The sequence below is a fragment of the Lutra lutra genome, chromosome 15 (genome assembly GCF_902655055.1).
Source record: "Lutra lutra chromosome 15, mLutLut1.2, whole genome shotgun sequence".
In the NCBI taxonomy this organism is placed as follows: Eukaryota; Metazoa; Chordata; class Mammalia; order Carnivora; family Mustelidae; genus Lutra; species Lutra lutra.
The window spans coordinates 63,236,095-63,248,403 of NC_062292.1; the positions used below are offsets into that span (position 1 = coordinate 63,236,095).

The 12,309-nt window shown below is 47.1% G+C and overlaps 1 protein-coding gene across 1 annotated transcript in view; it reads right to left on the minus strand.

Moving 5' to 3' along the window:
* The window catches only part of DDR2 (discoidin domain receptor tyrosine kinase 2), a 148,480-nt gene that overhangs the window by 121,324 nt on the left and 14,847 nt on the right, over window positions 1–12,309 (minus strand). Inside the window, exon 2 of the mRNA XM_047704534.1 lies at window positions 2,727–2,872. Within this exon, the coding sequence (XP_047560490.1) occupies window positions 2,727–2,732 (6 nt within the window). The 5' untranslated portion in view covers window positions 2,733–2,872. The remainder of the gene's footprint in view (window positions 1–2,726; window positions 2,873–12,309) is intronic.

A 12,309-nucleotide genomic window follows, 5' to 3' on the forward strand; every position in this document is an offset into this window, starting at 1 on the left:
ACATCTAAGCCAGCCTTTGGCTCCCCGGACCTCCCTTCCCCTGGGCAGGCTTGGTTCCTCGGTTTCTAACTGGTGTCTCCTCTCCCGAGTGGCACACTAGCCGTGACTCTCTCATTAGTTAGACTCTTACCCTGATCTTGCCTTTTCTAAAATAATCCTGGCACCGCCATGTTCCAAAGTCTCAGACCTCGAGGTCTAGGCAGGCATGTGGTCTCAGCGTCTCAGTCATCTCCACCGTAACACACTCTGCGTTCGACCACGTGTGTTCTGGTCACAGCTCCAAATGCCACCCCTCCCCACCACCACCCCCACCTCCAACACCCAGGCTGTACCATCCCCAAGACAATTTGTCCTCCAGGACACAGGAAAGCCGGACCTCCCATCCGAGATACTCATGTGAAACAGACCAGGCCTAGGCCCCTCGCAATGGGAAAAAGACAGCTTCTCGCTCATGAAGGAAAATCAAGTTCCAGTTGGAAATACAAACTTTTCCTTTAAAGGAGAAGCTAACGTTGGCAGCCCCACTCCAGCACCGCTGGAAGAGCCATTTTGGGAGAGAGAGGGAAAGGAAGACAGTGTGAATGACAAGTGGACAGGAGAAGAGAGAGCAAAGCTGAGAGGAAGGAGGCACGGAGGGAGAGGCAGGTGGGAGGCAGAGTGAGAACAGGAAGACCCACAGAAGAAGAAGCAGAGGGGAGGGGAGAGGGAGGGATGAAGAGGAAAAAAAAGGCAGGGAAGACAGGCCCACGGCTCTGCCGGCTTGCCCACAGACTACCCGTTCTGTGACAAGCTTGACAGTGTCCCCTGGGAGCTCTAACCTCCAGGAGGGGACAGGCTCTCCCCTGAGTGGAATCTACACCAGAGGTTGGGGTTGGGGGTGAGGGCAAACCAACAACCAAACAGAACCGGCGGCATCTCTCTCCAAAGGCCCTCAGTAGCCTCTGCTCTCAGCATTGGTGAGTGAAGCCGGAGCTCTGAGAAGCAGGGGACCCCGCAATCCGGTGAGCCCCGCGTGCCAGAATGTCTGTTCTTAATACCCCCTTCCCTCACACGGGTTCCCGTTCAGATGCTAAATAGTTTGGTCCCCCTATTAAGAGGAGACACAGGAAATGGAGACGAGTCTCTGAACAGAAGGAAATAGTGCGGTCATTCTCAGAAGAGGAGGAAGCCTGGACTGGCAACCAGAAGAGAGCAGAAGGCGTCTTCCCTGGGGGCAGAAGTGCCTGAGGGAGCTCTCGGTGTGACAGGAGAGTGGAGGCAGGGAGAGGCGGCCTGATGAGGCTTCACAGGACAAGGCTATCTCTATACAGCACACGCTGGGGTACTGAAATACTAATTTCTGGACATAGTCACTCTGGATTGGGTGGCGGGGGGAGAGAGGGCTGCAGGGACCATTTCTGGAAAATAAAGCAGTGGGAGACACAAAGAAATCACGTTGGAGGAATCCATGTAATAGAGAAAATCTGCAGCAGCTGCTGGTTGGTGGTTAAGCGTAGCCCTGAATCATTAATAGGTAACGGCAGGCCGTGAGGGGCCTGGTTAAGACCTCTCCGGCCTCCAGTATCAGGAGTCTCTCGGAAGCCGACTGGAAGGAAGGGAAGGAGGGAGGAAGGAGGGAAATAAATCAGTTTCAAGGCAAGCTGCGGGAAGAAAGGGACCCAGGATGGTTTATCACCACAAGGAGGTGAAGGAGAAACGGGGAGGAGGCTTGTTCCTTAGATAACAAATGGGAGGCGAGTATAACCTGGTGAGCATCCCGGCAGTGAGAGGAGATCTCTGGGAGGAGGCGTCCCTCCCCAGGACTCAGGGTCCACATTATTCGCTTGGCCGCCCATTCCTTCGGCAAGTTCGAGGAAGCAGTGAGGAAAGTTGAAGCCCTGAGGGAAGTTAGTCTCAATCAAGTCCACAGGCTCCCCCCCGGGCACCTCGTGTGCGCCAGACCCGAGCTGGATGCCGGGGCTGCGGGCATGAAGGACACGTGGTTTCTGCCTTCTGCGACCTCCAGGCAGATGGGTGGATGACTACAGTTCTAGACTCGTTAGCCGGATCGGAGTCTGCTGAAGGATGAACTGAAAGTCCCCTCGAGACCAAAATGCACCCAGAGCAGAGCACCTCGACACGGGCAAACGCTTCCTGGCTAACCCGCAGAGACGCTGAGATGCACCACGCTCCTCTAACCACCCAGAGGCCCGGGACTAAGTGAGAACCCCGGGCTCGGTTCTCTGGTACATGCAAGTCCTCCAAACCTTATCACGGCACTCTGCTTCAATAACCCTGGTTTCAGTAGTTCTGTGAATTATTATTTTTCTCTAAGCCACCTCAAATTATTGCTGGAAGAAGGCAACTTAAAAAAATAAATAAACTAATGAAATTAGGAGAGATCCAGATCAATGTGGGAACCCTGAGATTCTAGTGGGTTCTGTAGGGACAGGGAAGGTCAAGATAGCCTGGGCCACTCAGAGCCAGGGAGGATGCCCTGAGCCAGGACACCCCTGGATCAGCCCTTAACCAGGCTCAGTCAAGTGTGAGCTGACATTCAACATCGGCTTTTCCTACAATCAAATACATGATCTCCTCTGATACCAGCTCTCAGCACAGAATACGCGCGCTTGATGGTCCTTGTGACACCAGCCAGGTAAGTGAATGGCTTTAGGGTACATGTCCTGTCGTCACCGCCCCCACTCCTGGCTCATGGGGTGACAACTTCAGCAATGGGCCCTACTTACATCCATGGGTGCAGAACATTCTCTGACAACAGGATCCTCCACGACAGGGGCTTCTGCGTCTCTTCAACTGTCACAGCGTCTTTGCTGGATGCCACAAGCCTTGGAACTTTCTATAGCATGGAACTCCAGACCACTTGTAGATATCCCTTTATGGAGGAGGAAGAAAGGGAAAGCAGTATCATGTTACAAATGTTTGCTTCATTCACACTTTCTTTCCTACTTGACATTGGGGCGCGTGACTAACAAACAGAAACCCCTCAAGTGCCCAGGGTACCAAAGGGATCTCCAAGACATTTTGTTTCTGAAGGTTCTTATACCTACTGATATTTACCAGTTTAGAAACTAAAACAGAGGGGCACTGGGTGGCTCAGTGGGTTAAGCCTCTGCCTTAGGCTCAGGTCATGATCTCGGGGTCCTGGGATTGAGCCCTGCATCAGGCTCTCTACTCAGCAGGGAGCCTGCTTCCCCCTCTCCCTCTCTCTGCCTGCCTCTCTGCCGACTTGTGATCTCTCTGTCTGTCAAATAAATAAATAAAATCTTTAAAAAAAAAGAAACTAAAGCAGAATTTAAGTTTAGTACTTATTTAAAATAATAATTATTAAATTTTATAATTCGTGTTTAATTTCTTACGCATTATTATTATTAAATTATTATGATGATTACGTGTTAGCTTAAATGATGATTTTTTAATACAAATAGCTATTTTCAAAAAATAATGAGGAGAGTAGCATTATTTTACATTTTAAAGAATCCCTTTGATATCTGGCTTGATCCAACGCAGATTCTTGTATTGCTTCTGAATTCAGTCCGTTGCAATATCACCTATCACCTAACCTCTGAAAAACTCCACCATGTAATCGTGGGAGACTGAGAGTAAAAAAAAGAAAAAAAAAAAAAAAACAAGCAAAACATTTTAGGATTATTGTGAAAATGGTCTTGTTCTTGTTGATCCCCTGAGGGGTATCCTGAGCCCTGGACCCACCATTCTGTGCAATCAAAGCAGGTCTTACTTCTCCCTCTGACTATCCCTGTCTTTCTTTGACACCACTAGTTATCAGTTACCTGAGCAGTCTTCTAGAACTTTCTAGACATAAATGAAAATATAGGGATGTAGAGTTTGTATCAATTTTTAACAATCACGTATGAGCACTCTATACATTCTCCTCGGGTTTCCTGTCACACGTGTTGGGCGGTGTTGCATTTTAGCGTGTGGTTATGTCATTTCTGCGGATATCTTCTCCTCCTTGTCCTATCCTTGTGGATATCTTGGTGGGATATAACACCACCCAGGTCCGCACAGCACCACAGTACAAAGGCAGGCTGCTCAACAGCGACTGTGACTTGCCACTTTCTTCAGTGAAGGACACAGGGCTCCATGGGAATAAAGGGGCCACACGGAGCAAGTACAGATGTCACACATATTAGTACAGCTTTCCTCTGGCTTCTGCTTCCCTAAGAAGGCATGCAGCTCAAATATTCAAAATTTGAGAAGATACCCAATTTTTTGCCGTACTACTGGGGGCTCACCCAGTATTATGCTTGGGGCTTACCTCACTGTACCAGAAAGACTTGTGTTAACAATCTCTGTGCCTATTTTTATAGGAATGTTTGCAAACAACCTGTCTGGAAACACACTCACTGTCATCAGTGTCACATAATCGTGAGACAAGAAAGCAGGATCAGGGTCCCAGCGTCCCCAGACAGTATTCCTGAAAACTATTTCCCTGTGGTACCAAGTGAACCAAGATTAACCCTCTTGGGTCACAACTTCCCTGATGTGGAAACAGAACACCCCTCACCTGCAGGAAACCCTCCCCTCGGAGGGGTAATCTGGTCACATTACACCGCAGCTTTCAAATACTCAAATTGATGCTGACCAATGAGGGTTCACTGCCTCTCTCCGAGATTTACTAGCTATAGAATCTTAGCGTCCACTTACTTATAAAATGGAAGTAATGATACCTATCTTGTGAAGTTATTAAGAATAATTGTAATTAACTAGGGACACCTGGGTGGTTCAGTCAGTTGAGCATCTGACTATTGGTTTTGGCTCAGGTCATGATCTCAGGGTCATGAGACCGAGTCATTTCCTGTGTCCCTCCCCCACCATGGCCCCCTTGGCTCCACACTCAGGGCCAAGTCTGCTTGCGATTCTCACTCCCTCTCCCCGCACCATTCACTCAGGCACCCTCTCTCTCTCTCTCAAATAAATAAAATCTTAAAAAAAAAAAGAGTAATCGTAATAATCTATAAGCTCTGCCGACCACATAGCAAGTGTTCAATGCTTGGCCGCTGGTAGCCTCCTTCCTTTGTTGTTCTGTGAACAGAAATAACATGAGACCGATCCTATGTCCTGGACTGGGCTGGTTTTTCAGGAGGTTTGCTCCTGAACACGTCTGGGAGTAACTGCCGGGGCAGCACAGCGAGCAAAGTCAGAGTCAGAATTCAGAACCAGGTCTGTCCTACTCCAAAGCCCAGGCACTGAACCGCACCATCATGCGATGTTTCAGCTAGAAAGGAAAGCAGCCCTGAGGGGAATGAAACAGCAAAACCGGGGGCCTCCTAGCGTTGGTCTCACAAGAGAAACAAGTTACCTTTAACTGTAAATTAATGATTTTACTAACCCAATACCGTGACTATAATCAAAATCAAAATTCTTCAGAAAATCATCGCTATGCTAGACAGAAAAGTAAGAATGGCAGGACACCAAAGCCAAGATTTAATTAGTTTGGGATTTAGAGATTATTTATTTAATTAGGGTTTGATTAGGGTTGTTATTAAGATGAATGGGTGGTTTCAATTTACAGATGATTATTTTGAATAATGGGTAAATAATGTAATATTAATTTATCTAAAGACATTTCTAGCTCCTAGTGCATGTCAGGTGTGCAGATTAAAGAAACATGTCTCTTGGCCTCCAAGAAGGTATATAACACATATCATAATATATAAAGGATGTAAACATATACATATACGGGTTGGAGGGTAATAAGATAGATAAGGATAAGGTGCTAAAAGAAGGAGAAATGCAGCCAGTGGGGTGTTCAGGGAAGGTCTGAAGGTGAGGAGGCATCACGCAGCTGCCTCTTGAAGTAGAAATCAGATTTTGTCAGCCTTGGAAGAGAGGGAGGTAGGTCTAGAGACTCCGGCTTAGGCTACAGGCTTAACCTGGCATGGGGGATGCTGCAGAGGAAAGCCAAGGGGCAGAGGGACCCACCAGATCCTGACCTAGAATAACGACATCAGGAAGGGAAAAGAAAGAAATGATAATGCGGAGAGCACTGAGGGTTGACCAGTAACTGGCTACAGTGGGGAAGAAAGGAGGAGTCAAAGAAGCTGGAGTTTCCAACCTGCACATGACCAGGAACACGTCATTATTAACAAACCCTGGAAAAACTGGGAGAGGAACTGGTATGTAAGGGAAGATGGTGAGTTTGGTTCTGAACATAAAGAACTGGTTTCCTTAAGGGGCTCCTGGGTGTCTCAGTCAGTTAAGCGTCTGACTCTTGATTTCGGCACCGGTCGTGATCTCAAGGTTGTGGGATAGAGTCCCACGTCGGGCTCTGCGCTGGGCGTGGAGTCTGCTTAGGATTCTCTCCCTCCCTCCCTCCACCTTCCCCATCCCCCATCCCGTAAAAAAAAAAAAGATTGTTTTCTTAAGATGGAAGCAGGTAAACACATGAGCATAGAAGAGTCTGGTGTTCAAGAGAGAGTTTGGGGTTAGAGACACATATTTGAACATCAAATACATAAAAGCAGTAAGTGAAGTCTGAGGCAGATAAAATGACCTGAGAGAAGAAAAATGAAGACAAAACCTCCAGACCCATCTGCATTGAGTGGGTGGAAGAAGATGAACATCTCCAGGTAAGAACCAGAACGACTCAAAACAGTTCCTCCTCCTAAAACATCAGAAGCCTCTGGTCTAACCCAACTCCCTTACCTCACAGATGAAGAAGTCATCTTCTTCAGGTCTAGAGGACCAAGTAACTTATCTAAGGCCTCACAGCTGCAAAACTGCAACTAGATGGTTAAGTGACCACTGGGAATTAGCACTGCCTTGGCGACTGGGCCTTCTGTGTGCACCAGCTGACACGGCTGGATTCAGGGAGGCCTGAGAAAAAACTGGAAACTTCTTTTATCTCTGCTACATCAGTCCAGCCCTGTAACTGTGCCCAACCACATTATCAGCTCAGGGTTCAAACCACATCTTACTCATCTTGTTGTCATGGCCCCTCTGCCTTCAACTTTCTCCATCACTGTCTCTGCCACCAGTGTTATTACAGAGTAGAAAATCACCAACAATGTTCTTCGGATTGTGCACATGATCATAGACTTCTGGAGTTGAAAGACCTGTACTAGTGTAGCCTCTGTGGAAACAGACCCGGGGAAGTCCACTGACCAGATAAGCAGTTAGTAGTAGAACCCAGACCAAAATTCCAGTCTCCTTTCTTTCCATTTCACCACCAACCTTCCTTGCAAGAGACTTATTCTTAAAGATTTACTTATTAATTTGAGGGAGGGAGGGAAAGAGAGAGAGAGAGAGAGAGTTGGGGGAGGGCAGAGGGAGAGAGAGAATCTTTTTTTTTTTTTAATGGATAAGAAGTGAATTTATTTTGATTCAAGACTTACTTTTTTTTTCTTTTAGTAGCTTTTTTTTTTTTTTGGAGAGAGAAAATCTTAAGCGAACTCCGGGCTGAGCACGAAGCCCAAGCCAGGACCCTGAGGTCATGGTCTGAGCTGAAATCAGGAGTCTGATACTTAACCAACTGAGCCACCCGCAAGGCGTCCCTCAAAAGACTTGCTCTAAAGACAAGCTCTCTAGTCTCTGATTTCTCCTAATGTATATTACGAAGCCCTCTCCCCTTAAGACGCTTCTTGAAGAAAAGAGCTCCATGGTCCAAAACGTTTGTGGAGTGCTATACGCTACCCCTCTCTTGGACAGCCAAAATGCTTATTACCATATTAAAGACCTTGGCAGATCCTGCAGGGAAGAAACATGGGTCATTCTCGAAGAATATTTCCCAAACTTGTTTGACCACAGAACTCTGGCCCTTGTCCGTACCCTCGTTGTTGTCTATTTAAAAACCCACATGTTTCCAAGGATTGTATTTTGGGAGATGCCACTTTTGTCTAATTAGCCAGATTCCTTAGAAGGTCCCACATAGAAGTGTCAGGACTGAGAGGTCCTCAGTGTGGGAACGAGGCAGGGAAGCAATGGGAGGCAGAGAAGGAGAGGGAAATGGCAGACCGTCCAGGCATCTTCTGAGATGTCTGCTCTGCCAACACCCTTACCAGCAATCCTCTCTCCTTGTGTCCTTTGAGTATCTTCCACAGCCAGTCAGGCTTTCCCTTGCTCACTCTACCTACCTGGTCCAAACCCAACCACATCTGGATGACCAAGAGCAGCCTTTCAATGAGTCTCCCAACTCAGCCCCTTCTCCCCTGCCATGCACCTTCCAGGCTACAGTCACATTAATCTTCTTAAAACAACTGTTCACCTGCTTCAAGATAAAAAAAAGAATGTTCCAGACTCCACAACATCAGCAACCCTTAATGTAAGAAAACACATCTGCGCACTGGTAGGTCTCTGTGCTCCCCAGTGCAAATTTCTACCGCCCCAGGCGTGCATGCTTGTTGCTAACTGAACTGTCCATAGCTGTCTGACGGCCAAGGCCCGCCTCAGCCTGCTCTTCCCTTTCTGCCTCTCTGATCCTAACCAGCCTCATGCAACTCCCAGCTCCGGGGTCCTGGCTATACCAGCCCTTCCGTGAGTTCTTGCACCTGAAGACCCTGAGCCCCTAGCCCCACAAGCACTCACGTGGCTTTACTGTTTCCTGAATCTTCTGATGGGTCATAAGCTCAGGAAGAAAAAAGACCATGCCTTATTACATTCAAGGCACTTACTAAGTGTTCAAAACCACCCTTGCTGAATAAAGGGATTAATCCACATTGACCTCAGAACCATACGTCCAGCAGAAAACTTCACGTCTATAAAACACTGGGGACATGAACCTCTTCCTGGGCCTCACAGGCATTCAAGTTTTTCTAGTTCAATTGATCTTGGTTTTATTAAAAGGGAGGAAGACAGATTCTATCCCATGCTGAAGGCCCCAGCGAGTTTTTGTTCTTTTTTCTGGAAGACAGAGCTGTGCTTCCTGCCACCTTCTTGCAGCCTTCTTGACACGTGTGTCCCCCACGGGGATGTCTAGCCTGAGTACATTACGTGATATTTGCACACGTATCTCTACATTTTCCCAAAGGTCTGGCCAGAAGAGTGCTCTTCTCAAGAACGTATTTTCTCTGGACAATCGTTTCTTCATTCATTCTCTGAATTATTCAACAAACGTTGAGCGAGCAAGTCCCGGGGTTGCAGCGGTGGTTAGAAGACAAGCACAGTCAGACTCGCTTTTACTCAGAGTGCATCAGAGGAGCACCTGCCACAAAATCAGCAGGGGGGAGGCTGTTTAAAAGAAAAATGCAGGGTCCCTGGACGCTGTGCAGAAAATGTCTTATTCAGTCAAGCCTGTGGTAGAGCCTGGGAGCTGCATTTTTAAAAATCCCTCCAGGTGGGTGGCTCAGTTGGTTAAGCGTCTGCCTTGGGCTGAGTCATGATTCCAGGGTGCTGGGATTGAGTCCCACATAGGGCTCCTTGCTCAGCAGGGAGCCTGCGTCTCTCTCTGCCTGCTGCTCCCCTTGCTGTGCATTCTCTCTCTCTCTCTGACAAATAAATACATAAATATTTTTTTTTAATCCTTCCAGATGATTCTGACTGTACTCAGGTGAGCGACCCACTGGCCAGCAGAAAAGGCAGGCTTCTAAGGAGATCGTTATAGAACAGTGGGGCCTGCTTCCAGCACAAGGTTAGTTCCCGATGCAGAATGGAATTTCATGCATGGAGAACAACTATGCAGTGGGGAGAAGTCAGGTGTGACGATAAGGGAGACCCGTGTGCAAACCGCTGTGTGATTTGTGCTGTGTCCGCCTACACAAAACAAGAAAAACACCCGCCTCACACAACTCTCACAAGGCTTCGGTGAGATTATGTATAGAAAGGGCTACACCCAAATCTCGGTGCACAATAAACACATCACTCTGAATTCATCATGATTGTTATTTTTAGTTATGAAAACATTTAAAAGAGAGCGGGGAGATCAGAAAGTCTTTCCTAAGAAGTATTGGAGTCTGAATTTAGTTTAAAGATTTTTTTTTTTTTTTATTTGACAGAGAGAAATCACAAGCAGGCAGAGAGGCAGGCAGAGAGAGGAGGAAGCAGGCTCCCCGCTGAGCAGAGAGCCCAATGCGGGGCTCGAACCCAGAACCTGGGATCATGACCCGAGCCGAAGGCAGCGGCCTAACCCACTGAGCCACCCAGGCGCCCCCTGAATTTAGTTTAAAAGCAGCACCCCCAAGTGTAGATGTGTTCTTGCCACCTATAAAATCTCTAGAATTTCTGAAATTTTATAACTATGATTCTATAGTTTGAAACCCTTCTTCTTTTAAGATTTTGTTTATTTATTTGACAGAGAGCGCATAAGCAGTCAGAGTGGCAGGCAGAGGGAGAGAGAGGATGGTCTCGGCTGAGTGAGAAGCCCGACGTGGGGCTCAATCCCAGGACCCTGGGATCATGACAGATTCTTAACTGACTGAGCCACCCAGGCGCCCCAGTTTGAAACTCTTAATATGGGTGGGAGCCAAGCACTGTTGTGCAATCTCAATGCCTGCCTTTTCACTTGTGTTCATGACTATACAAATGCCAAGTGAGAGCCAGATCAAGTCGAGAGCCAATCCACAAACAGGACACGGCAGGAGAACGGAGTCGTCCAATGGCATGAGGCAGTTCAATCTTCTTGCCATAGACCATGGCCGTCAGTTCATGCTGCCAGCAGACGCGTGATGTGGACTCTGACTTCTTACATACCAACACCTACCGATTTATAAGCAGAAACCCAAGGCATAAATACACAAAGCAGAATGCTTCTGTCTCTAATCTTATTAGCAATTGCAAGAGATACTTATTTGCAGCAATTTCAAATCACCACCAGGCTAATCTTACCTTCAAGAGAACAGAAAATTAAACAATTTATCAAATGATAGCTCATTAAAACTGTCACTTGGGGCACCTCGGTAACTCAGTCAATTAAGCATCTGATCATGATGCTGATTTCGGCTCAGGTCATGATCTCAGGGTGCTAGGATCGAGCCCCACATCAGGCTCTGCACTCAGCGGAGTCTGCTTGTCCCTCTCTCTCTGCTCTGCCCTCCCCCCTCACATGCATGCTCTCTCTCTCTCTCTCTTGCTCTCGCTCTCACTCTCTCTGAGATAAATAATTAAATAAATAAAAACTGCCGTTTGACCATCTCCTGCTTGCAGAGTTTGGTTAAGTATGAAATTTTATTTTCTTGAACTTATAAACCCTTGAGGCTCTTATTAACAATTTGCTTAACATACGTACACCAACAGGCCGTTTTCTGCATGCACATTAATTACATTTACATAACAGACCCAGATGAGACACAGACCAGGCCCTGAGACCACACGGGTCCACTCAATCTTTATCCTCCACACTAGTGGTTAGTCTCAATGGAGCACATCATTTAACACAGTAAAATAATGTTTTTAATTTATTTTATCGAGTTTATAGTTATATTTATGTTTGTACATATTTTAAGAACATCTAAATGATCAATTACCCTGAGGAGCTGAAAAAAAATTTTCATATAAACTATGTCTACCTACTGTTCGGGTTTGAGTAACATCAAATCAGCTAATCCCAGGGAAAGATGTTTAGAGAGCTGAGTCTATCCTCCAGCACCTGCCTCCTGTGAAGCTGCTCCCACTTTTTCACTAAGGGAAACGGCAGAGACTCTGCTCTTTCGGAAACCCACGACCAAAGCCACCCCTGCAAGATGTCTGTTCCATACCGCCTTCTGTACCATTTCTTTAACTTCCCAAAGCCCTTACATCAGCATCAGCAAAGCTATTACTTGGGGATGGTGGGGAGGGGTGGCCAAGAGAATAACGTCTTTGAAAACAGAACACAGTTCACCTCACACTTGACGCCACTTGCCTGGACCTAAGAGTTGTGGCTACTGGTAGGGCTGGGAATTGCTGAATTCTGATCAAAGCAAAGGACGTGGGTCTAGGTGTCACCATGCTTTGTCACCACTATCATCTAACCCTCATTTATTAAGAAGAAAGTGTTTTAGGACCCCACGATCAGTGGAGTGGATGTTCTTCCCTAACGCTTGTTGCCGGATCGCTCAGTGGAAACTAGAATTACCTCATCATAGGGCCGGATGTGAATGCGCATTTGGGTTATGTTGTTGCTGTTGTTTTTAAGATTATTTATTTACTTATATATTTGAGAGACACAGAGAGAGTGAGCGAGCAGGGGGAGGGGCAGAGGGAGAGGGAGAAGCAGACTCCCTGCTGAGCAGGGAGCCCGATCTGATCTGGGGCTCAATCCCAGGACCCTGGGGTCATGACCTGAGCCGAAGGCAGACGCTTAACTGACTGAGCCACCCAGGCACCCCTGGATGTATTTTTGAATAGTTCCATAAGTACTTCTCCAACAGCCCTGAG